This window comes from Pygocentrus nattereri, chromosome 3 (assembly GCF_015220715.1).
Source record: "Pygocentrus nattereri isolate fPygNat1 chromosome 3, fPygNat1.pri, whole genome shotgun sequence".
NCBI classification, from domain to species: domain Eukaryota; kingdom Metazoa; phylum Chordata; class Actinopteri; order Characiformes; family Serrasalmidae; genus Pygocentrus; species Pygocentrus nattereri.
In genome coordinates, this window is record NC_051213.1 from 38,718,732 (window position 1) to 38,743,196 (window position 24,465).

The 24,465-nt window shown below is 39.8% G+C and overlaps 1 protein-coding gene across 1 annotated transcript in view; it reads right to left on the bottom strand.

Moving 5' to 3' along the window:
- agap3 (ArfGAP with GTPase domain, ankyrin repeat and PH domain 3) overlaps nucleotides 1-24,465 on the bottom strand; it is a 188,182-nt gene that overhangs the window by 32,456 nt on the left and 131,261 nt on the right. Inside the window, exons 11-12 of the mRNA XM_017723284.2 lie at nucleotides 22,616-22,787; nucleotides 9,824-9,988 (exon numbers count right to left, since the gene is read on the bottom strand). Coding sequence (XP_017578773.1) covers nucleotides 9,824-9,988; nucleotides 22,616-22,787 — 337 coding nt within the window. The remainder of the gene's footprint in view (nucleotides 1-9,823; nucleotides 9,989-22,615; nucleotides 22,788-24,465) is intronic.

A 24,465-nucleotide genomic window follows, 5' to 3' on the forward strand; every position in this document is an offset into this window, starting at 1 on the left:
TCTTCATCAGGACAGCCATTCTGTTTATCACCCCATCACAATCTGACAGAAAAAATAATTACAGAACACAATCCATAGCATCAATCTAAATATGCAATGCCTGTTTTAGTAAATAGATGAAATGCAGTCGCTTCAACTGACAATTGAGCTAAAACGAAGGCCAAAAGCAACTAACACCAAACTTAATCTTACAAAAGGAACTAAAACTCATCTTAAAAGTTCTTCATTCACACGGTCCTTTTACACCTACCCTTGAATTGCTGGCACTACTTTTACCTTTAGTTTTATTATTATTACAGTGAAATCAGTAGCAAATACTGTAATTTCTGCACTGATGCGAACATGGCAGGAGCTGCCGCTCCAGTCATTGATATTCATGACTATTAGGTGCTGCCCGCTCTGTCTCTCGTTCGTAGTGGGGAAGCAGAGCTCGCAGCTGCCACACACGTTGTGGCGGCGACGCGAACGTCTGTTTCAATTTCCACACTCCTCTTCCCAACAGCCCCCCCGGGACCTATCATTAGCCGAAGCAGACAGCTGGGGGCAGAGGGGTTCCTGAGAACACCGTTCACACACACACCCGCACACACACCGTATGGTGCGAAGGAGGTGGGGATGGGGGGCAATGGGGGAGGGGGGGGGCACCCAACCTGTTCTTTTGCCAGAGGATGTATTGTCTGTGTAGCGTGAGGTTAAAGTGGAAGGTTGCCCCTGTCTCTCACACAGGACCTCAGAGGACCTTCAATTCATTCATAAGGTTTTATTCACACAATCAAAGTCAATAAGGATGATGGCTAGGGGTGGGCAGTAAGGGGTAGGGATGGACTAAGTCATTATGATCTTGAGCAACAAAATAACGACTTAAAAAGAGGCCTGCAAATGGTCTGCCTGTAATAGCAAGATGTCAAGATCAAACATTGCTGAAGACTTGCCAGGGAAAACATTTGTTTGTAAAAGGTCATAATTTAGTCTTCATTTGGTCATGTTCATCTTTACTATAGCTAACAAAAACTTCAGTTATTTATCACTTGCTGGACCCGCATATAGTGGGTCACCTGAGCCACTGGGCTACTTGTATTTAGGTACACAACTAGTGCTTTTGCTGAAAGAGATGTCTCATTAACCAACCGAGGAGACAGTCAATTCTAGTTGAGGGCCATCGCTTTCACCACCAATATATTGTGCTGCATTGGCACCCGCAGCAAAGAAAGCACCTAAACTGCTCTAAACTTTGATTCATTTGTTCAACTCGAACTTAAGACACTTGCTTTACTTTCAAGAGCTTCCTTTCTGAAATAACTCAAAAGTGAGAGGGTCAATTTCCAAGCAGAAACTCAAGGGAGAGGAAGAATTAAGAGGTGCGCATAGCCACTCGGGGGCTAGTTAGCCATAAATAACCTGCAATTTGTCCGCCATTCAAATGGCAGCTTTGACTTGCCTAATTACTCGTCATATGTTCTGATGGAAAGCGCTTCAGATTGAGAGCCAAAATGGCAACGGGAACAGCTCAGCAGGAAGCTGAGGGAGCTCAGCTAAAGTGTTATCAAGCACCAGGGCTAGGAGGTATAATGAAGCTCAGGAGGGATCTATGGTCATTTGCATCTGGAGCCGAAATGGAGCAGGAACCTTTTTCTGAGGCACGGCTGAGGGAGTGGCGATGTGGTAAAGGAACCTGCAATTACAGTCCATTACTATCCTGGCGGGAGATGGACTTAAAAACTCAGGCTCTGGTGATGAGGGCCTTGGGAGAGGGTGAAAGGTGGGGACGTTAACTTGCTTCTTCATAGAGTTCTCTCTCTCTCACTCTTCTCTGCCCCTCCATAAGCGAGGGCAAACTTCCTCCACTAATTTAAGAGCTCGCCGGGTACGAGCGGTAATTCTTCTGATGGAGCCCCCCCCCTCCATACACCCCCAACCTGCCTCCTGTCGCCACGCAGTCGAGAGAGAGCAGCCCCTTGCCCGTAATCAAAGGCAATGGCTGCAATTAATGGAAGAGGGGGGAGAGGAAAAAACGAAAAGGAAAAAAAAAAAAAGAGTCAACACAATCACCACCTCCTTCTTATTATAGTCAATTAGAGTGCGCTAATCAAGGCACGGGCAGGCGCACGCCACTGCTCTCGGCAAACGAAATGTCAAACTTCATTACGGCCGGGAGAGGGGGAATCAAACTCCCTTTGCTCGCAGCCTCTTCATACGCCACAGGGGAGCATCTCGCCCCCTCCCTCCATCTTCAAATCCGGAGTGTGGACCAGCCTCACTGAAGTGAGATTGGTTTCACATGCTCAAGTTATTGTCACTCACTCAAATTATTATTAGAAATCACATGTGAGAACTCTGAGGTACACCACAATTCTATGTATAGATCCTTATCTAAGTGCAACAGCTACTCCAGGCACTCCAGCCTGCAATTCTAACCCTTATATTTGGGGCAGCTGTTGCCTGAGATAACAAACTTCCTATAATTTGAAGCTAATTATTTCCCATGTGTAGCTCACTGCAACAAGTAAAAGTCTACCAAAAGTGTTCAATCTAAACCTAAATGTATACCAACATTTATATGTATAAACAGAAGAGGAGATATTTTGTGATCTGACTTTGATAAAAAGTTGGGCATGTGGTCTTGTTTTGTAGAATGAAGAGACATACTTAGTATTTCAACTATTAAAACACAATCAGAAGAGCAAACTTGAAGCTGTTGAAAGCCTCTCAGAAAAAAGGTCTGAAATCATTACTGGGGCAGATGGACCCTCAAGGGTACAGCTCCGTACCTTTAGTCAGGGAACATAATTGTACCATAAGCCACTAAAACTGTATTTTCTAAGTTGTACTGACTCCCCACACTCCATCTTGTCTCCAGGCTTTTTATTTTATTGCTCCGTTTTAAAACATTAGGTTATAATGTACAAATTAAAACATTAGGTTAAAAGTACAAATATGCACTTTTCATCTGGGAAAAACTTATTTAAGGAACACAACTGGACCTTAAAACCACTGTTGAACTTTTGAAGGTGCATTTACATTGTTTGTACCTTGATGAATGAAACACATACCTGTACAGCACTTTTATTTCTAACAGTGTACAGAATGCTAATTTGATTCATCAATGTAAATTCAATGAATAAAACTGTAATTATGTAATCACACTTAACCTCTTCTGTAACACCTTAGCCAGCTTGCCTTGTAGTCCATGTAACCACTGAATAATAAGGATAGTATTAGCAAAACAACAACTACAAGACCCCTGGGGGCAGATTTACTCATTTTTTGTGTTATGCATATTTTCATTGCAAATGCATATGAGTTTCAAAGTGCAAAATATTGAAAGGAGATTATTATAAAGTTCCACTCATTCTGATTTACTAAGGCTGACATTATAAACCGATTGCGAGCTGTTTAACACCTTTTTGTCAATTTTACATAAACATAAAACATGTTAACATTTTTGTTTTAAAGAATATTTACGGTGTGAATATTTTACACTTGTGAAAAGTGTTCTAAGAGCAGATTTTGTCTAAATAATGATTTGACAATTTTCTTTTTCCAAACTACAGTAAAACTCTCACCTCTGCAGTCCCCGCATTACCAAAGGTAAATGCTACTTCAGTAACGTGTTTTGTTGTGTCTACTGTTACAGAAATGTCATGGTCATGGTTTGATGCCCTGAACAGCATGAGCCATTTAAGCAGGAAGCTCTCAGTAACATTACAAAGGGATTTTACAATATCACAGAAATTGTAAACATACTTGCTACATGAACTCATTTCAAACTTCCAACCTTTTTGGAAACAGGGTGGTAAAAAGCATGTGAATCAAACACGTGGTTATACTGCACTGGTGAAGTTAATTACAAAGTCATACCAGGAAATATTCATTTGCACGGAAGTTTTAGTACTGACCCCGCAATATTTTCCACCCCCATTAGCACAAAGTACAGGTAGTCTATTGGTTATTAGCACATCTTAGATCTTTAGATTCTAATGGTTAAACAAAGAATCTCAGCCTTCATTCTTGGGCTCTGAAACATGCTGATGTTTGCATAAGTGCATGTGGTCAATCTGTGTGAGCATGTAACAAAGCTGATCTGAACATTTTCTGGCCATTATGACAATGAGAACGCACACATACATGCATAGTTTGTGTATCCTTGTCCTACGAAAGATATCATACATAAGTGACTATTGAAATAAGACTCTGAGCAGATGAGTTTTAATCAGGAGCTCCATGCTCGATATTCAGAGGCCGTCGCTGCCCCGTCCTCTCCTCATCTGATGGTGTTTTATAATGAGGACACAGCTTAAATAAGATGGAGATGGTTACTTGGTTAAGACGCATCTTAGATTTTCGGGACACCATCAATCTGCGGCTGCTCATCATCTTCCTCATCGCAACGCAGTTGCACAGGCTGACCTTCAACCACAGCAAGGATAAGGTAGTGATTGGTGTTTGACTCTGTGTAAATGGCAAAACGAGAGCTTGCTCACTTTATGAATTTGCATGCTCTAAGAAAATAAGTGGTGAAGTTCATTGGAGGTAAGGTCGGGGATGTCTTCTCTGAATAAAACAGTTGCAATGACGAGATTTGCTTCATTCTTGCTGTTTTGCTTTCATACAAGGTTCTTTTATTACATTAAATGAGCTTATTTAGTCAGCACATACAATTTGTACATATTACCAGTGTCACAAATTACATGCAATAAAACTGGAAAGCAAATGATCAGTGAATACTAAAGGTGTAGTGATTTCAGTACACTGTCAAAAAATCAGTGCAACAGTCTATCACACTATCACAGCAAGGTGGGCAGGAGGGGGAGGAGCTCATGCTATGGTCACACCTGCTCTTAAATGATGAGGCTTTCTTTTTCTGAAGTTGCTTATAGTTCTAGGAGCTGTGATTTCTGGTATTGAGTTTGTTAGATGAGGAGAAACTGAAACTTGATCTCAAAATTGAAATAGCTCTGAACCTGAAAATATGTGTTCCATTACTTTCAACCCTATGAACACTGACACACCTTGTATTTTTACCAATGTTGATATGTATAGGAAGAAAATCTCAAGTTCCCACTACATTTTTCTCAACATATTTTCCAAATGATAGTGTAACATTAGGTGGAACATGGCAGAAGTTTGAGTATTTTCAGGCTAAAATTAAGGAAATTGATATATATATATATATATATATATATATATATATATATATATATATATATATATATATATATATATATATATATATATATATATACATATACATATACATACACTGCTCACTTAAACACTTAAACAACACAATATAACTCCAAGTAAGTCAAACTTCTGTGAAATCAAACTGTCCACTTAGGAAGCAACACTGATTGACAATCAATTTCACATGCTGTTGTGCAAATGGAATAGACAACAGGTGGAAATCATGGGTGATTAACAAGACACACTCAATAAAGGAGTGGTTCTGCAGGTGGGGACCACAGACCACTTCTCAGTACCTTTCTGCTTTCTGGCTGATGTTTTGGTCACTTTTGAATGTTGGTGGTGCTTTCACACTCGTGGTAGCATGAGACGGACTCTACAACCCACACAAGTGGCTCAGGTAGTGCAGCTCATCCAGGATGGCACATCAATGTGAGCTGTGGCAAGAAGGTTTGCTGTGTCTGTCAGCATAGTGTCCAGAGCCGGTAGGCGCTACCAGGAGACAGGTCAGTACGCCAGGAGACGTGGAGGAGGCCGTAGGAGGGCAACAACCCAGCAGCAGGGCCGCTACCTCCGCCTTTGTGCAAGGAGGAACAGGAGGAGCACTGCCAGAGCCCTGCAAAATGACCTCCAGCAGGCCACAAATGTGCATGTGTCTGCACAAACTCCATGAGGATGGTATGAGGGCCCGACATCCACAGATGGGGGTTGTGCTCACAGCCCAACGCTGTGCAGGACGCTTGGCATTTGCCAGAGAACACCAGGATTGGCAAATTCGCCACTGGCGCCCTGTGCTCTTCACAGATGAAAGCAGGTTCACACTGAGCACATGTGACAGACGTGACAGAGTCTGGAGATGCTGTGGAGAGCGATCTGCTGCCTGCAACATCCTTCAGCATGACTGGTTTGGCAGTGGGTCAGTAATGGTGTGGGGTGTCATTTCTTTGGAGGGCCGCACAGCCCTCCATGTGCTCGCCAGAGGTAGCCTGACTGCCATTAGGTGAGATGAGATCCTCAGACCCCTTGTGAGACCATATGCTGGTGCGGTTGGTCCTGGGTTCCTCCTAATGCAGGACAATGCTAGACCTCATGTGGCTGGAGTGTGTCAGCAGTTCCTGCAAGATGAAGGCATTGAAGCTATGGACTGGCCCGCCCGTTCCCCAGACCTGAATCCGATTGAGCACATCTGGGACATCATGTCTCGCTCCATCCAACAACACCACGTTGCACCACAGACTGTCCAGGAGTTGGCGGATGCTTTAGTCCAGGTTTGGGAGGAGATCCCTCAGGAGACCATCTGCCACCTGTTCAGGAGCATGCCCAGGTGTTGTAGGGAGGTCATACAGGCACGTGGACGCCACTCACAATACTGAGCCTCATTTTGACTTGTTTTAAGGACATTACATCAAAGTTGGATCAGCCTGTAGTGTGTTTTTCCACTTTAATGTTGTGTGTGACTCCAAATCCAGGCCTCCATTGGTTAATAAATTTGATTTCCATTGATGATTTTTGTGTGATTTTGTTGTCAGCCCATTCAATTTTGTACAGAACAAAGTATTCAATGAGTATTTCATTCATTCAGATCTAAGATGTGTTATTTGAGTGTTCCCTTTATTTTTTTGAGCAGTGTATATATATTCTTTTTTTTTTAAAATAAAAAGTGTAGTACAGAACAAGATATTAGGACAGGATGAGTAGCAAAGTCAAGCAACGGTTAGGAGAAAAAATAAGTGAATAATATTCATAATTGTAATGGTCTCGAACACTTATGTGACTATAAACTCATTTCTATCCCCATCCAACTCTTTTTAAATAATTTTGAAGGTAATATCTCAGCTATTTCTAAGTAATCATATTGATAATAATTGTTATGCAAGACAACAAAATGTAATGAAGCTATAATTCTGTGTTTGGCTCAAATTTCTGCGCTCTTATACTGCTCCCCACTTTACATACTCACACACACACTCACACACACACACACACACACACATTTGGTGAGGAGATAGTGAGGGCAACAGCCCTGTGAGTAATTCTGCTTTGGGGCGTGGAGCTGATGGGTGCAGGCGGGGGGCCGATGGCGGTGGTGCTGAAATTGATTGTTGGACAGGCGGAGATGGGGAGAGAAGGGTGAGCGAGACAAGAAAGGAGGAGAGTAGTGTTCAGTTTGGAGCACCACAGGGTCTCCACTGCACACATAAAGACCACTCTTTAAACTAGTGGGACCCTGGGGACCCTAACACACACACACACACACACACACACACACACACACACACAGACAGGGAGAGAGAGAGAGAGAGAGAGAGAGAGAGAGAGAGAGAGAGAGAGAGAGAGAGAGAGAGACACAGAGAGAGAGAGCATGAAAGAGGGAGAGAAAGAGTATGAAAGAAAAAGAAAGAGAGAATGAGTGAAAATAAGAGACAGAGAAGACAGGGGGGCGAGAGAGAGAGAGAGAGAGAGAGAGAGAGAGAGAGAGAGAGAGAGAGGGAGAGAGAGAGGGAGAGAGAGAGGGAGAGAGAGAGGGAGAGAGAGCGCAAGAGAGAGATGGAGCAGGCACTAATGAGAACGACGAGTGTGCAAACATGCATGGAAATGACTGTTATTCTGTTGATGTGCATTTAAGTGCTTTTTTACTGCCAGCCGACAAAGAGAGGGAAATAACCAGTGATGAATGTTGCCCCCGTAAAACATTCATTTTCCCTACACAGGAGGGAAAAGAAGAGGGGAAGGGGGGGAGAGGGGAAAAAAAAAAGAAGAAGAAATGCAGCGTTGTTACGCCTGGCAAATATATTATTTGACTTCAGTCAAGTGCACTGACAAGATGCTGAAAAGGAGAGAGAGTGGGAGGGAGAGATAGAAAAAGAGAGAGATGGAATAGAGAGAGAAGGAGAGAGAGGGACTGAGCAGAGAACAAATACTCTGCTGCAGTGGGTGGCAATAGCAGAGCTGTGATCAAAGCTGTAATTACTGAATTAGTCTGATTAGGGTTTACATTTTCCACCTCTGCAAAAACACACACACACACACACACACACACACACACACACACACACACACACACACACACACACACACACACACACACAGCAACTTTCTCATTAAACGCACAGAAAATGCACCCATAATTGTCTAACTGTCCATGGGATATTACACTGAAGCATCAAAGCTTTAATGTACATGTAAATGCTAATACATTTACTGCCAATGTTGTTTAATTCATGGAGTTGTTCTGAAGCTCAATCAATTTTGTAGCAGACCATGCCAGTGACTTATGAGCCAAAAGCACACATGACGGTAAGGAAAGGCAAGAATGTGCAAGTTAGTGTTGTGCTAAAGACCGCTAGAGTCTGAGTCAAGACTAAGACTGGTAAACATCAAGTCCTAGACAAGACCAAGACTTTGTAATAGCTGAGTCTATGTCAAGATTGAGAGTAGACTAAGATTTTTATCAAAATATAAAAATAAAAGTTATAGTCCTAGTTCAACTTTGGATTGTAGCTTATGGAAACAAATAACTGTGAGGTTATTCTCTCTCCCTTCCTCTCTTAGGCTTATTCAGAATTACTGCTTACCGTCAAACTGAATGTAAACCAAACAACACACATTTTTTTCTTTTTTTTTTTAAAAGAAGACTAGGAATTCATCAACAATACCCAGTTAAGCCATCATGAAAAGAATCAATTATATCCTCAATTATACCCTAAAACACCTTGACGATATATACACACTTTAAATTAATAAAATATGTAATTTCATTGAAGTGCCCAAACTTGCACACAACTGTACATGAAAGAGAAAGTCTGACTATACAAAGTTTACATCATTGGAGACGAAAGGCAAAATGAAGACCACAGGTTATGTGCTAAACTAGCTTGCTAGTGAGCTAATTTTTGTGGATGACTGATGCATTTTGAAAAGTGTAATTCTGTATTCTTTTCTGATTGTAAGTTTCTGTATTACATTAGAACAAATAAGAAACGTCCTCTGATACTGTATGTTTAAAGCGATAGTTCTTTAATCAACATAACAAAAATGTCAAAGTAACACCCACCAGCAGCGAGCAGATGAATCTGGCGAATCTGGACACAGAGCATCAATTACATTGTTTGATCATTTCAAATCACCTGAGACTTCTTACAGTTTTTCCTTAATACTCAAAAACTGACACTCTAAACCAGGGTGCCAAAACTTTGCCATTGTAGACCAAAACGACAAATCAATTACACAGATAAAGAAGCTGTGTGAGCCCTAAACAGAGCATGAACTTGTCACCATTATACTGTTGGACATCACCACCGCATGGACACTGCCCAAAACAGTAACCTTTTTTTTCCAAAAAAGCTTTTATCCCAAGAAATTTCTACTGGGTCATTCATCATAAAATTTTACACAATACAAAGGACAGTGGCCATGTTCACATGACGGATGAAAATAAAATTAATCAAAAACTTTTTTGTTGTCTTTTGGACAGCGACAATGTTTTATTTATGTTTTATATAACATTACATCTGTTTCTAAAAGTTCTTAAAACTACTTAAAAGAACTTTAACTGCCTGTGACGTAGAACTTCTTTGTTGGAGAGAGAGAGAGAAAGAGAGAGAGAAAGAGAGAGAGAAAGAGAGAGAGAGAGACTGACCTGCGGTGCTGCTGGTGTTAACAGCCTCATTCCATTGCTCAGCGCTGGACACAGAGAAGGAGCGCTGGTGCATTCCCTCTTTAACTCCACCCACAGCAGCCATGCTCAGCCCAGCAGCTGAGCCCCCAGACTGTAAAGATGTACTGCTGTTAGAATGAGGAGCACCTGGAGAAGAACGAGAAAGAGGGGTTAAAACCCACTCCAATACAGCATTATAAGACTAATTCAACTTGGTCACCTGTTCACAACTGGGCCTAATATCATTGGAAGCATACAATATCCTACTCGCTGCCTTCATCTACATCCTGGTGATGTACAATGACATCAAATAACAGGTAAAAGCACGAGGGAGTGGGATTGGCTTGGGTAAATTAGAACACTACACCAGAAATGGAAAGAGATGAGCCTGGGGTGCCAAACTAACCTTGGCTGTAGGTTACAGTGTCCTATCCTAGTATTGTTCACCTTCCCAAAAACATATCAACCAAAAGCACTGACTTGCTGGTTTAAACAGACAAAAAGAACTTCACAGCAACACATGCGCTCTTCAACATGGATGTACAAGTCATTTTTTCAGTTCAACTCAATTATTTGTATAGAATTTTCTAAAACAATTATCCCAAATCCTAAGCTTTCCAGACATGCAAGACCAAATCCCTAATAAATAAGAGAAGAAAGACTATGGAAAACTCCATTCTCCTCTGCATGACAGTGGATTTATCAGACCAGTTAGACAAATTTACAAGTAGGGATGCACTGATACACTTTTTCCTTCTGATACTGATACTATCTGCATCTGAAAATAAGTTTTCTTAAGCATTTAAAATGTTACATTTTTAAAAACGTTTAACTGGGGAAAGGGAAAAAAGTGGAATACCCCTTCACTTCATATATTTAGTAACAAATAACTTTTAAATATTTTGACTGAGATCGGTACATACATGCAGCCTCTACTGCCACTAAATTTTGTAAAATAAATGTTTAGTACACACACACACACACACGCGCACACACGCGCACACACGCGCACACACGCGCACACAGTCAGTCACTGCTGGAGTTTGGTCAATATTACAGTCATTCACACTAACAGTAACATCAAATACACACATTCCTGACTAAATGCAAGCACCAGGGCCCAGACCACACCAAGGTCTGATGCAGCTGATGAACAGAGACACAACACAGGCAGTGCTTGAACCTTGTCGCCACCCTACAAAACTTTCAGTCCCTGCATTGGACTAACCCTAACCCTAACCCACATTGCTTTGTGGTATTGCTATTATCTTCCAATACTATAGTTTAGTGCCAGTATCTCTGTTAATAGCTAGAAGGTATCAATGCTACCCTATTAAGAAATAGATTAACAGTACTTCATACAGACAACAAGGTAGGATAAGCCAGTCACTGATTTTAAAGCCTGTCAGAGACCTGCCAGGTTGTTCTAGAGAAACAGGATGGAATAAAAATATTATATATAAGAAGTTTGGCGTAAATGTAAGGTAGGACTACAACTTAACGAGTTTATTCTGGGGTTGACAGATCAAGATGAATGTGATTGGAGACAACTACTCATGGAGTTTTGCACATGCAAATGATGCACAGTATTTTGTAGCATCTGGTCCTGTTCCTCTATGGTGGGACAACAAGCAAGCAAACAAACAGTTCCCTGCAAATATATATATATATTTGTTGCTTTTATATCGAAAATGGTAACTTTATTTATAATAAGGAAAAAAAATCTGCAGGTTTGTCAGGTCATATAACTAATTTGGACCATTTCCATTGGTTTGTTAGTCATGAAAATTTGACATAAGGTAAAAGGCAGCTGGTTTTCAAAGGTGCAAAAATGGTGGGGAAAAAACAGACTTGCAAGGTTTTGACATGAAAACAATAATATATTAAAAAATAAACATAAATAAAACAAATCGCTGAAATATATCCCAAAACATTTTCATTCAAAAATAATGAACAAGGCCAGATGTAGTTTAGAATACATAAACGGTACTGTACTGCAGCACAGTCTGATTAATGATTTTACACGTGCAACACGTCCAGATCCTCTGCGTGTTGTCTCCATTTTTCTCTTCCTGCTTGTTCTCTGTGATGGGGTCTGCCACCTCTCCATGTTCATTGCTCTGCGCTACATGAGCAGTTGCCGCCTCTCATCCTCCCTCCCTCCCTCCCTCCTTCTCTCTCCCCCTCTCAGTTTCTGCCACTAATTAGCCCTTAATTAACAAGATACACTCGGAACGGTAATTAGCTCTCCCCCACTCGCTGCCTGCCACATCCATCTACCCCGGTGGCGTCCCCGCCTGCTTCCAATCAGAGGCCCGGCGGACGCCCTGCGCCCGTCATTAACGCCGCTGCTGGGCAGGGGTCCTCCCCTGCCGTTCCTGCTGCTCCCCGAAAATACTGTATGAGGCGGCCCACCCAAACGCTTCAAGAAGAACTGCTTGATAGTTTTTTAGAAAGACAACGATTGCATGGCGATAAGCTGCAAGTCGGAAACGACCGTGGTTTAGGTGCCAATGGTTTCGCTACCTGCTCCTGAATAACCTACCAAATGATCCCTCGTGAACAGCAATAACAAACAGGCTGGAAACTGAAGTGTTTGAAAACAATCAAACCTGGCTGATTAAAGTTATAGCCTACCTTTTCATTAATAGTCAAACTTGATATTGTCTGATTCTTAAATCTGATTAATATCCAACCTTTGCAAATTAATTCTTACCCACATTATCATTCTTCACAGCAAACAGTCCAGAAGTTCGTGGCAAACAGAGAATTGCAATTAATAAAAAAAAAAAAAGCAAACTTCAAGGCCTTCAAGACTTAAAAAAAAAACATTTACTGCTTGAAGAGTGTGTCTGGACTAACCCAGCTTCCTAAAAGTAACACTGTAGGCCCTGTAGAACAGCAGTTTACCATATGCAGTGATTCTGGATTGAGATTTTAACGTCAAGCTCTTTATGAACTCACTGCTGTCATTTTAATTAGGTGAATCTCGACTATACAATGATTCTCATAAGAAAATGAGCCTAAAAGAACTAGTAATTTGTCTCCATATTGTTTAGAATTAAAGTTAATACATTCAACATTGTGTTCAGATAATGTTAACAGTTGATATTGTTTATAGTTAAAGCTGAAACAGTGAATATAGAGTCAATATGACTTCTGTTTTTCAGTTCAAACAACAGTACAAGGCTAACCTTGCTAAGAAGTAATGGAAACTCCCATAGGCAACATGCAAATTACATTACCAAATCACTGTATATTTTCTTAAGATCACACCATGATCTATACAAATTTCAGCATTCACAGCTTTGTTTTAGCTATGGCAAGTCCTATATATGGCAAGTCCTATTATATCTAAGTTATAGATACCAGCATGTCAAACATTGTGTGAGAAATACGTCTATTTGAGATGACCTAACACAGCACAGTTTGAGGCAAGTGTAAGGATTGGGTTATTCTAAGTTTAAGGTTCCATTACATTTGCTACATTTGCCACTTAAAACCTCAAAACTAAAGAAGCAAACTTCAGGCACCATCTGATCAACTACACTTGGAGTGAGGTGGAAAACTGGAAGTTGTGTTTTGTTTTTTTTTTTTTGCCAAACTATTTCTTTAGGTGTGATCATTAGACTTTTACTGTATAGCAGCTCCTACCAACATACAACTCTTCAAGAATACCTTACGTACTAATTACTTACATACTAATCAAACACAAGCCTCAAAGAACTTCTTCCCCATACACCTCGACTCTATTCACAGCCGCCATTTGTCTCGCTTTTCCTGTCGTTCTCTCGCTTCCCCTCCCTCCCTCTGCGGCTCTGATTTGAGGCGCACTAATTTAGCAAGCGCACTCCTCAGCGTGAGGCAGGAGCTCTCCTCGCTCCCTCCCTCCGAGAGACGCCCTTCCCCTGCGGGCACCAGCGAGATTAATATTCCTGCGCCCAACAAGATAATTACCGATACTAATTAGACATGATTATGTGAATTTGATACACTTATTACTCCCGCTAATGGCTAAGACGCATTAGGCTAACAAGAGCTTGCGCTGGCGAGTTTACTTTGGTGAGCAAAAGCCGAGCGCAAAGAAAGATGCCTCGACACAATCAGGAGTAATTCGTTAGTAATTGAAAGAATAGAGGGTATTCTTGCGGCTGTCAGTTTCGGAGACACGTAATCACATCGGCATTGTTGACGGGACGGGTTTTATTACTCGTGTCATAATATTGCCCCTGGCTGCCGCTCGTGCATCTCTTGCGACGTGTTTAAAAGTGAGGACGGATGAAATTAAATAAGGCTGCGGGGCGATTAGCGCGCGGATAAACCGCCGTCTGCTGCTGGATGCCGCACGCCGGAGAGTGCCGGTAATTACCACGGATTGTTTTTAAGGGAGAGCTCAACGCTCAGCTCCATTCATCTCTCTGTTGGCGAAGAAAGAGGTATTTCTGCAATCTTGGTGATTTTAACGAACAAAAAATACTCTTAGAGGGCCAGAGCATGAAGCAGTTTAGCTCAGGAGGGCCCAGCTCGGGTCTTGGGGGCTCGCAGTTCAGCACGGTTTGGCGAGTTCCCAGCAGACCCGATTTAACTCATCACCAAATAACCAGGTGGAGTGGATCTGTAAAAACTGCCAAAGGGTGCTGGACTTATAAGGCCTCCAGGACTGCATTTAAAAACTCCTGAGTTTTTCTTTCATCTAGACCCACAACTGACAAGTTTAGGTAGAGGTGTAGAAAAACACTAAAGCCATGCAGTAGAACTGGATAATAACTGGGTATAAACTATAGCTCTGGTTTAAAAAGAAAAATCTCCATCTGCCATTAGTAAGAATGCCAGACTCAATGTGATTTTTAATTTGAGGTCAATATTTACATCTGAAGATGGTATTTGAGGGATCAAGAATGGGGAAGAACGAAAATATCACAATCACACTGGTATCAGTAGAAAATACTGTCATACTTCACACTTGTAAACAACATAAAAATTGACCAGATGTGCCCAGATGTCTAGAGCTTTGACCACTGATCACTGTACTAGCTGCTAAATATGGCAAATGGCAGACAATCCCAAGAAACCAAGGGGCGTATCAGCAGTATTTCTCAGTAATTCTAATATACTGTTTAAAACACTCACTCAAAAATATAAAAATACATTTTAAAAAGAAATATTGTTCAAATTAACTACACCCTTAACCATTATCCTTTCCAGACAAAGCATATTCGAATTTCAGGCATGTAATCTCAGTATTTGTTGTCTTTTATTTTATAATTCTAATTCAGAATAGAGGCACTCTAAAAACATGTCACCGTTTGTAAACGTTCAGTGTAAAATACTCAGCATGAAAAATATTCAGGGTAATTCAGCAACTACTTAAAATAGAAAAAAAAAATCTAAAAAAATGTTTGTCATCTTCCTGCAATTATCAATCAGTGTTTCAGCTTGATTTGATTTACTGAATAAAAGATACATCTGACACCGAGCATGCCAGCGCAACATTTGTATGACGACCATGACCTGAACTGGAAATTTTCATTTAACATTTGTCTGCTGCACAAGACATGCAACTTGCCTTTTAACAACTCTGTCATTACTCCTCCAACCAGAAGGCAAAATAGGTATCTGGTTACAAAGAATTGAAAATGCAGACCTTTTTATCCTATTATATTAATGCATGCACTACTTTGATGGTGTTTTAAAAAAAAAAAAAAAAAAAAAAAAAAAAGAACAAATAATTGACTAACCTCACCTCATCTCCATCAAGAATTCAACAATCATCTCTAATTGTCGAATTTGATGCTAATGATTGATGAATTAAACATGTCTCTATCAATTAGTCCCTGGAGAACAATTCTGCATAAAAGGAGAGATAATGTAATTACAAGGAGAGAATAATCAGAGGAAAATGTGGGGTAGAAGCACTGTACTCGCACTGCTCTGCCACTTCACACGCACGGCACGAGGGTTATTACAACGCCAGCCATACGAGACTGACATGCCGTAACCCTGGAGCATGTCTGGGGCACGGGCAAACACACACGCACACACACAGAGCAGAATACATCAAGAGGCAAAGGCATCACCTAGTGCCTGACCACGAGCACTGTGCCTTTATGCCCTGGTAGTTCAGTTTAACAGCTGTATCATATTCAAATCCTACAGAAATCTATACTTTCATATAAAAAAGAATAACCTGTTTTTATTTCTATTTCAAATACAGTATGGTGCAAAAGTCAGAGACCTCACTTCATTTACCCAATTTCCAGTCAAAAACGTCATTAACTTATCAGAGTCTGGAAACAAGCACAAAACATAATTAACAGCAAATTACACAGAAGCCTCAGTAACTAAACTGAATATGATTTTTTGAGTATTTAGTGTGTATTTTCAGTTTTTCAAAGAAATCTGTAGGGATATTTTTCCACACTTTCAAAGTTCAGTTCCTGAGCTCTGGACTCAAACACCTCCTGAAAGTATTAAATAAAACTAGGAACATTAGTAAATTAGTTACTTGTACTTAATAACAGTTTTGACTGGAAATTCAGTAAATAAAGGGTGACCTCTGCACACAACTAAACACCATCTGAAAATACCAACAATGCGTGAATTGTAAGATAACTACAGCAAGAGAAATGTGACACAATTGCTTGTAATAAAAGCTTTTTCTTTTTTTATTTTTGTTTCCCATAAAGTTATCAACTCAGAGATACTGTATAAGCTTTTGTTATGACTGTGCAAAAACTTTAATAATTTAATTAATTAATGCTGGCTTTAGACTGCATTCGTGAGTTCATTTAATCGATAAGGCATTTCTTAAGGGTTTGTAAAAAGATTTCTTTGTCATTACCCCAGTAATCAGGCTGCAGTCTTTTACTTTCATAGCCTCCAAAGTATGTGCAAGACCCAAAGCAGCGTAAGTGTAGGTGCTCCTAAAGCTGTTGGGTCTTTGTTGGGATAGTGTTGAGTTTCGAAGCATTAAGTGGAAGCAATGGATTAGCAGGAGGCAGCCATTCCTCCTCGTTTCTCCAGTCTCTCAGAAGGCTGATGAGGCGTGCAGTCACAGGGCCGCAGCGCCCTGACCCCTGCGAGCCGCCACTGCCATTATGTACAAGTGCAGAGATAATGAGGCATCCATGCTAATGCGGGAGAAGGGGAGGGAAAGGATAGAGGGAGGCGAGGGGAGGGTGGGGTAGCATCGTCTGCAGCCTGGGCCAAGAGATCAAGTGGCCAGCTGGCCTTCCTGACGTGCTACAAACTGATCTAAGGAGGCATGTTGTGTACTATATGTGTGTCAGACCTGAAAAATGTCTGATGAGGTCAAACAGTGAGCACATACATGCTTACAATACCAGTCAAATGATCGCACACAAGAACACATTTTTAATAATCTTGAAGACTTTTTATGCTTAAACTACCTTTCTAAGACATATAAATGGCAAAGTTAATGATGATATGAGATATGAATTTATTTTCTAAGCAAACTTAGGTAACGCTTTCAGTAAGTACTCTGCCTATGGACCCCTCTACTGGATCATTCAACCAAATTAGTTCAAACTGCAGTAAAAAATATCTATATTTAAAAGAACAATTATTTAGATCTTAGACATTCACAAGGATTGTTATGATATATTTAAACTCATTAATTGAAATAGTACTAAGCTAAATATATATAAAATCATTATTTGTAATATTCTGTTTATTTTAGCCACACCCCTGTATTTCACAGCAGGATGTGAGACTGGATGCGATTCCTGTCCCTCATGGCCACATGGAGAGTGATTAGAGCCTATTGTTTTGAATTAAATGTGTCCCAAAGTCTGAAAATCAGTGTGTACCATTAAGAATTGTTAATACTGAAAAATGTGTTTTAATGAAAAATATGATTTTGTGTGTTCAAAGCTGTGTTTGCTAGTCCTGTACTGGGTAGCATTTGCATGAGGCTTTGTATTGGTAGTGATTTTTTTTTAAATGAAATAAGCATAATAAAGCTACAGGATCATTCAAGGGACTATAAATATGGATTGAATATTCATGAAAACATTGTGTGTTCTATGTGTGTTCTTCATAAGTGTTGTCTTCATCTTCATCATAATAAATTTTGTCATAATATGCTACTAGAAGCTTTTTTGAGAATATCTTGGATATAGTCACACTCTATGACCAGCTGCATATTTCAATATAAAGCATAAAGCCTTGTGTTAAAAAAAAAACAAAAAAAAAAAAACATCTGTACTCAAAGTTTTTGTTATATCACTTTGTCAATATGGCACTGTTGGCTCTTTTCTGCCTGTTCCAACATATCAGGTATGTTGAAAAGAAAATGCTGAGACATTTGCGAAAATGCATTGGGATATTGTTGCCATATAGCCCAACACTACTCTGATTTGCACATTAAAAACTAAAATAAAAAAAAACATTTCATTTTATCTTACTTGTCATATTTTATATAGTCCACGTTCATAATAACAATATACATTCTGCAAAGACAGGTTGCACAACATGTAATAAACATGCAAAAAAGTGTAATGCACCGTTATAAACATTTGCAGCGATATGTATAATTCCTTATGGACATATAGTATATAAATTATTTACATATTCTTAAAAACATGGTATTCATACAAAGTCTTACTCAACAGTTTTAATTTAGTAAATATCTTTTTGAACAAGTAGTTTTCCTTATGAAGCTGTTTGAGATCACGCTCAGCATCAAGTGTGCAAAGTATCAAGGCAAATTTGAGCAAATTTGAAGAGTCTAAAATATTGGTCACAGCATTATTCCACGTGTTGTTTCTTAGTTGAAAAGATATAGAAATAGTAAAAAAAAACCTTCTTAAGTTGGCAACTTTTGACTGGTACTGTACACAAAATACAGCAATGCACAACACTAAACGACATATTTGTATGGTACACATCCAAACGAATACACGCAAATCAGAAGCTGACATGCTCCCTGGAACACATACCTCCACCCAGCGCTTCCAGCGTTCAGGCAGATGTCATTGATTAAGGCTGATGGGCAGGACCATTAGCGCTTTGATATTACATATCTGTCTGTGGTGACACAAGTGAATGCTTTCAGGCAGAAGCATCATATTTAAATGGTTCCAGTGAGTACTTAGCAGAAAGATTAGACTGGGCCTTGTGTCGACAGACTCTTTTTACTCTTGGACACATGCGTTCATTCATTTTCCATCCTTTGTTCCTATTTTCACACTCTTTCTTTTGCTCTTCCTTTTCTATCTTTCCAATGCATCACTAATGGTCTTCATTTGGTGGGGGGGTGGGGTGGGGTAAGTGGTGGTGAATGAATAACTGGCGAAAGGAAAAGACAGGGCTCAGCGAGAGCGCCATGAATGAAAAATTACCCCTTTGTTCCCTTGCATCAATTGCATGCCTAATGAAATCAAAATCAGATTGCATAATCAAGTGCAGGCCCTCCACTCAGCAGAGGCCCACAGCGAACTGCAGCTTTCTTCCTCTTGAGTGGAAATTAACACCGTTTCAGACAGATCGGCAGAGGCACCCGTGTCACAACTGTGGGGGGATGCACTGCACCATTTAGTTTGGTGCTGATGGGTCAAGCGACACCTTGAGAAACAGCACAGCAGAGAAGAGACTGAAGAAGAAGAAAAGGACTTCGATGTCTATACAGAAGGAGTTTAAAAGAGTGGCACTTAAAAAAATAAAAAATCCAGACTTCAAATGCAGTCACACTACACTTTACGGTCCCTACTTTAGCTTCAGGAAATTTTTACACATTCGCAATACTTAAGTCTTACACATACATAAGTGCTTATGTAGACAGTTGTGTTTTTTATGTGAGCAATTATGAATATATTTATGAGCATTAGACTACTACCCCACTCCAGAACAGCAAGTGGCCAGTTTTCACCAGATTTGGGCTGATTTTTATGTACATCAGCCTTGGATTTGCTCTCTAAGCAGGTATATTAGGTAGTTGACCTGCTTTTATTTGAACTGATATGCTTACATAAATTTCAGACACTCTAACGCATTTTTTCGCCTGCATGTGCTCTTTTTTCTCTTTAGCGGTCTTCTGAATCACGCCCAAAACCTTCTCTACAATAATCCATCTCTGAGAGCGCAAGCATGTTCAGGGTTGAAATTTTACTAGTCGGGCCTTTCAAGGCAAGAATATAACCATGCTATAAACATACCATGGCAAATGTCAAATACTGTCATAATAAATTATATCTAGTTATAAGAAGATCAGACTAAATAGCCAGTTGCCTCTTACTTTGGATATAGCACTTTTTGATTCATGTTCTTTAAACAAGCACAAGATTTTTCATTTAGGATTAGAAATGCCAGCTTGGCCATTGAATGAGCACATAATGTTATTTGTGTTGTGACTGTGTTTCACTTGTTTTTTGTTTTTTTTCTAACACTGACACTGTTGAAGACCATTACTTTTATTATTTTTCCCCCCTGTTATATCAAGTTATATCCATCAAGACAACTCAAGAGAGCATATTGTTGCTGTCATTGGAGATGCATTGTATCTTTGAAAAGGTTCCTTTACAGGACAAGGAAAAATCATTCTTAAATTTTAATGGAAGTTAAAGGAGAAATTTTTTATTTCATGCACTTTTAGATAATTTCTACCTGTCTATTGAATCAAATCAAATCAAATCAAATTTATTTGTATAGCGCTTTTTACAACGGATGTTGTCACAAAGCAGCTTTACAGAATTTCAGAAAAGACAAAGTTTCAACAGGACTGTAAGAATGTACAGAATGAAATCCTGAAAAAAATTTAAAGGGAGATTTGCATTTAGTCATTTGCATTTACGGCATTTGGCTGACGCTCTTATCCAGAGCGACTTACAATTTGATCATTTTACACAGGGAGGCCAAGGCAGTGTTAGGAGTCTGGCCCAAGGACTCTTATTGGTATAGTGTAGGGTGTTTGCCCTGGTGGGGATTGAACCCCAGTCTACAGTGTAGAAGGCAGAGGTGTTAACCACTACACTATCCAACCACAGAGATGGCAAAAGTGAATTGTCAAAAAAGGAAATAAGTAATAAGTAAATAAATAAATACATCAAACAAACAAGTCATGAAAAACTTGTGCAGTTCATGGTGTTTATTGTGAACAGCTCTCCCCAAAAAGGCTAAAACAGCTAAAAATGTAGCTGGTTCTTTTCTGCCTATAGCTGTTTCTGTGCTTTTTACCTACAAAGATTAATTTCCAATTTTTGGCCAAAACATGGTCCATATGTGCAAACTATTTCAGGTACAAACACACAAGCACTGCCCCCATTCTTCCTAAAAATCCAACCCATTTTCTCTGCAGTCAATTGAAGGTTAATCATTAGTCACAACTCCAACAGCTTTCAACCCCTGAGCCTTTTCCTCAAGCTGTACTGCAAATTCTACTGCACATCCCTCTTTGCTTTTTGACTAATTAACCCACCTCTTTGCTCAACCCATGAATCTGGACTTGATCCAGTGTACTGAAATTCCCAAAAGCCCTTGCCAGACTGCCTTAAATGGCACAAAGCAATTAGCCCAGGCTGAGGCACAGCAAGGTCCTGGGCAGCTCTCAACACACAGAAAGCACGCCAGAATGAAGAAGCCCCAACAGGATAGGGCTTCTAATTTTTATTAATTACTCTTAATGCAAACCTCCTAAATCTAATTACACCTTCCCCTTACATCATCTCTGTTAGCTCTCATGAGGGACAGTGGAGCGAATGGCTTTATTTTTACTGCACTAACTGAAAGGAAAAACCTCAATCCGAGCCACAGCTGGATCCCATTTCTTACGCACTGCAAGCTTTTAAATGAGTATCATAACCAACAGCATGAATTATTTTTACATGTCAATAATATGTACAAAATTAGCCCACTCCCATTTCACCCACAGGCTTTGAGATTATTAATATACTAACAATACAAGTGTCCTATTGTAGTGCAAGAAGTGACACATAAACCAACAGAACAATAAACTTATAAAAACCTCATAGATTGACAATGATTGTAAACCTACCACCAAAGTAAATAAGAATACATATATCTTTCTGCAATGTCTCAAAATGTGTCAAAATTTGGGACAACAGAGGTATTTGTTAATAGTGATGTCACAAAAATCCTTACTTCGGTGCTTAATTGATGCCAAAACTCAGGTGAAACTCAGAAAACACCTTTTCTACAGTATTGAAAGTACAGAGTCAAAATTGGTTCTTCCCATCTGACTGCTCACTAAAGAGCAAAACAACATGAGTTTTGTTTAATATTACAGGCAGATGACCTCATATAGCTTGTTATGATTGACCTTACCGCTTTAAGTTGCTACCTCAAAATACGATGCATCATTCAGTCATGTATGAGCAAAATATACCATTCACCTTTGAGGTAGACTGTCTATTTTTTTGTCACAGTGCAAATGAAAATGAAATAAAAAATACATAAAAAGTCCATATTCTGTCTCATTGTCCCTGAATGTATAAATATTTACAGCGTTTGAGAGACATGTTGGTAGTTACAGTCTTGCATACATTTATGACACAAATACATTATAATGAAATGGATGTTCTATCCATTTCCCCCAGTATGTTTTAAGTACATCATTTTGCAGTTTTGCACAAAAGGTTATTTTTTCTATAATAAAAATATCTTTTAAATCAGTGTGTTCCTAATTATTAGCCTAGTACTGAAACAATTAAATGAATATAAAAGATACTGACTTCAGTTTACTTTTGTTAAGTGTATGAAGAATGACCTGGCACTCTTTTTGGAGTTTTCCCCACTCACCTGTGGCACCAATACCGAGCTGTAGAGTACTTCTGTCCTTGGTTAAACCATTGGTTTTAGGGCTAGCAGTTGGAGCAACCGTAGCGACAGCCCTGGGTGGCCTCTTCCCTGGCACCTTCACTGTCGTCCGCAGCAAGTCGATCTCTTTACCATGGACATTCTGCATGTAATCCTGAAACACAACAACAAGGAAAAAAGTTTAGAAACATATCCATTTTTAAGCTCTTCTATATATTTGGAGACATTTCACACAGGTCCAACTTACCAAGAAGAAGGAAGCAGAAATTAAGACAGAACAACTAATGATTTATTACTTATTATTTATTAATTATGTTCCCAGACATCTTCATGTTAAATGCATACCTGACCGTAATAATGACTGGGTGGACAGGACATAATCGATACTAGAAGAAAACAATGTCCACCATGATTGCTTTTTAAAGATACCACTTCAACAAGATCCAACATCCAACAATCAGATCACAAACAAAAGCCCACACGATTAACATCACCTGCATCTCTGGTTCTGCAGATTAGCAGAATTAGCACTAACGACTGCAAATAGACTCATTCCCATTTTAAATACGGCCATTCCATTTGCATGGGAGCTTGCATGACTCGAATGGGGTAAGCCAAGGTGAAAATCACCCCGATCAGCACAAAAAAGCCACGCTGAGATTTTGGCCTCAGAAAGCCTCCCACCAAACTCCTTTGCGTTTTTACTGCGCACCATAAAGCACTAATTTCTTCGAAAGCCTCGCTGCTAATTACCCAGTGAGCGCTCTCATTTCACTTTATTGCAGGAATTAACAGCCAGTTCGAGGCGCAGAAAGCTATTAAGATGTGTGATTAAGCCATATTCAATTAGTTTCTACAAACAATTTAATTGATGTAGCAGACAGAATTAACAGAAGGGGATTGTGGGACGGCTCTGCTGGCTGCAATGCAAAATTAAACAGTTTCTCTCTCTCTCTCTTTCTCTCTCTCTCTCTCAGCAACCTCACTGCAGTTAAATGGTGTGAGTAACTCATGGAGCTGCATGGGCCACAGGTGTCCAGCCGCTAATAGCTCTAACACTAAAAGTAATGATGCTCGGGCCAAAAGCTGCCTGTCGCATACAGTACATCACTGCAGTGTACAAGAGATACATTGCAACACACGGGGGTTGTTTGTGAACACATGACTAATTTAAAAGACAGCAAGACAAGAATCATTGTTCACAAGATGTCACACGCATGCAAAAAAAGTCCCCACAGTGAAAGTAACTCCTCTCACCCTAGACCAGATTTTGCCTTTCATATCTTCATTAGTTCAGTTACATAGACAAACTAACTAGATCGGACCATTAATCACAACAATTAGTTGCACTGTTTTGTGGTGTTAATCATGATCACGTGTGACCCTGAAGAAAGATTTGTTTAAAAAGCAATGCATCTGTAGCAAAGCATCTGTAGCATAAATGGACAAAATAAGCTTCATCAAAATGCAAGATCTTTAATATTTCAATAGCATTAATTATATATATAATTATACATCAATTATTATGTATACACAGTGTTTACATGAATCTTAACATGAAAATCACGTGATTTCCATAGGGTGAACACAGTTTCTAGTTTTCTTTCACTGATATCCAGTGACAGCAGCAGTGGCTGCATGTTCTAACAAAAGAATACCATAGGTATAATATAATTTTATGTAATATACTGTCAGATGTTCCAACTTTGACAATTGTAGCCGCTTGCATATTCTTGTTGCAGTGGAAATGTAGTTTCCGCTTTCCTCATCTTAGAATTCAATGAAGGATGTTCTTCTGACCCCTTATCCAATTCAAGTACTTTAATATTGAG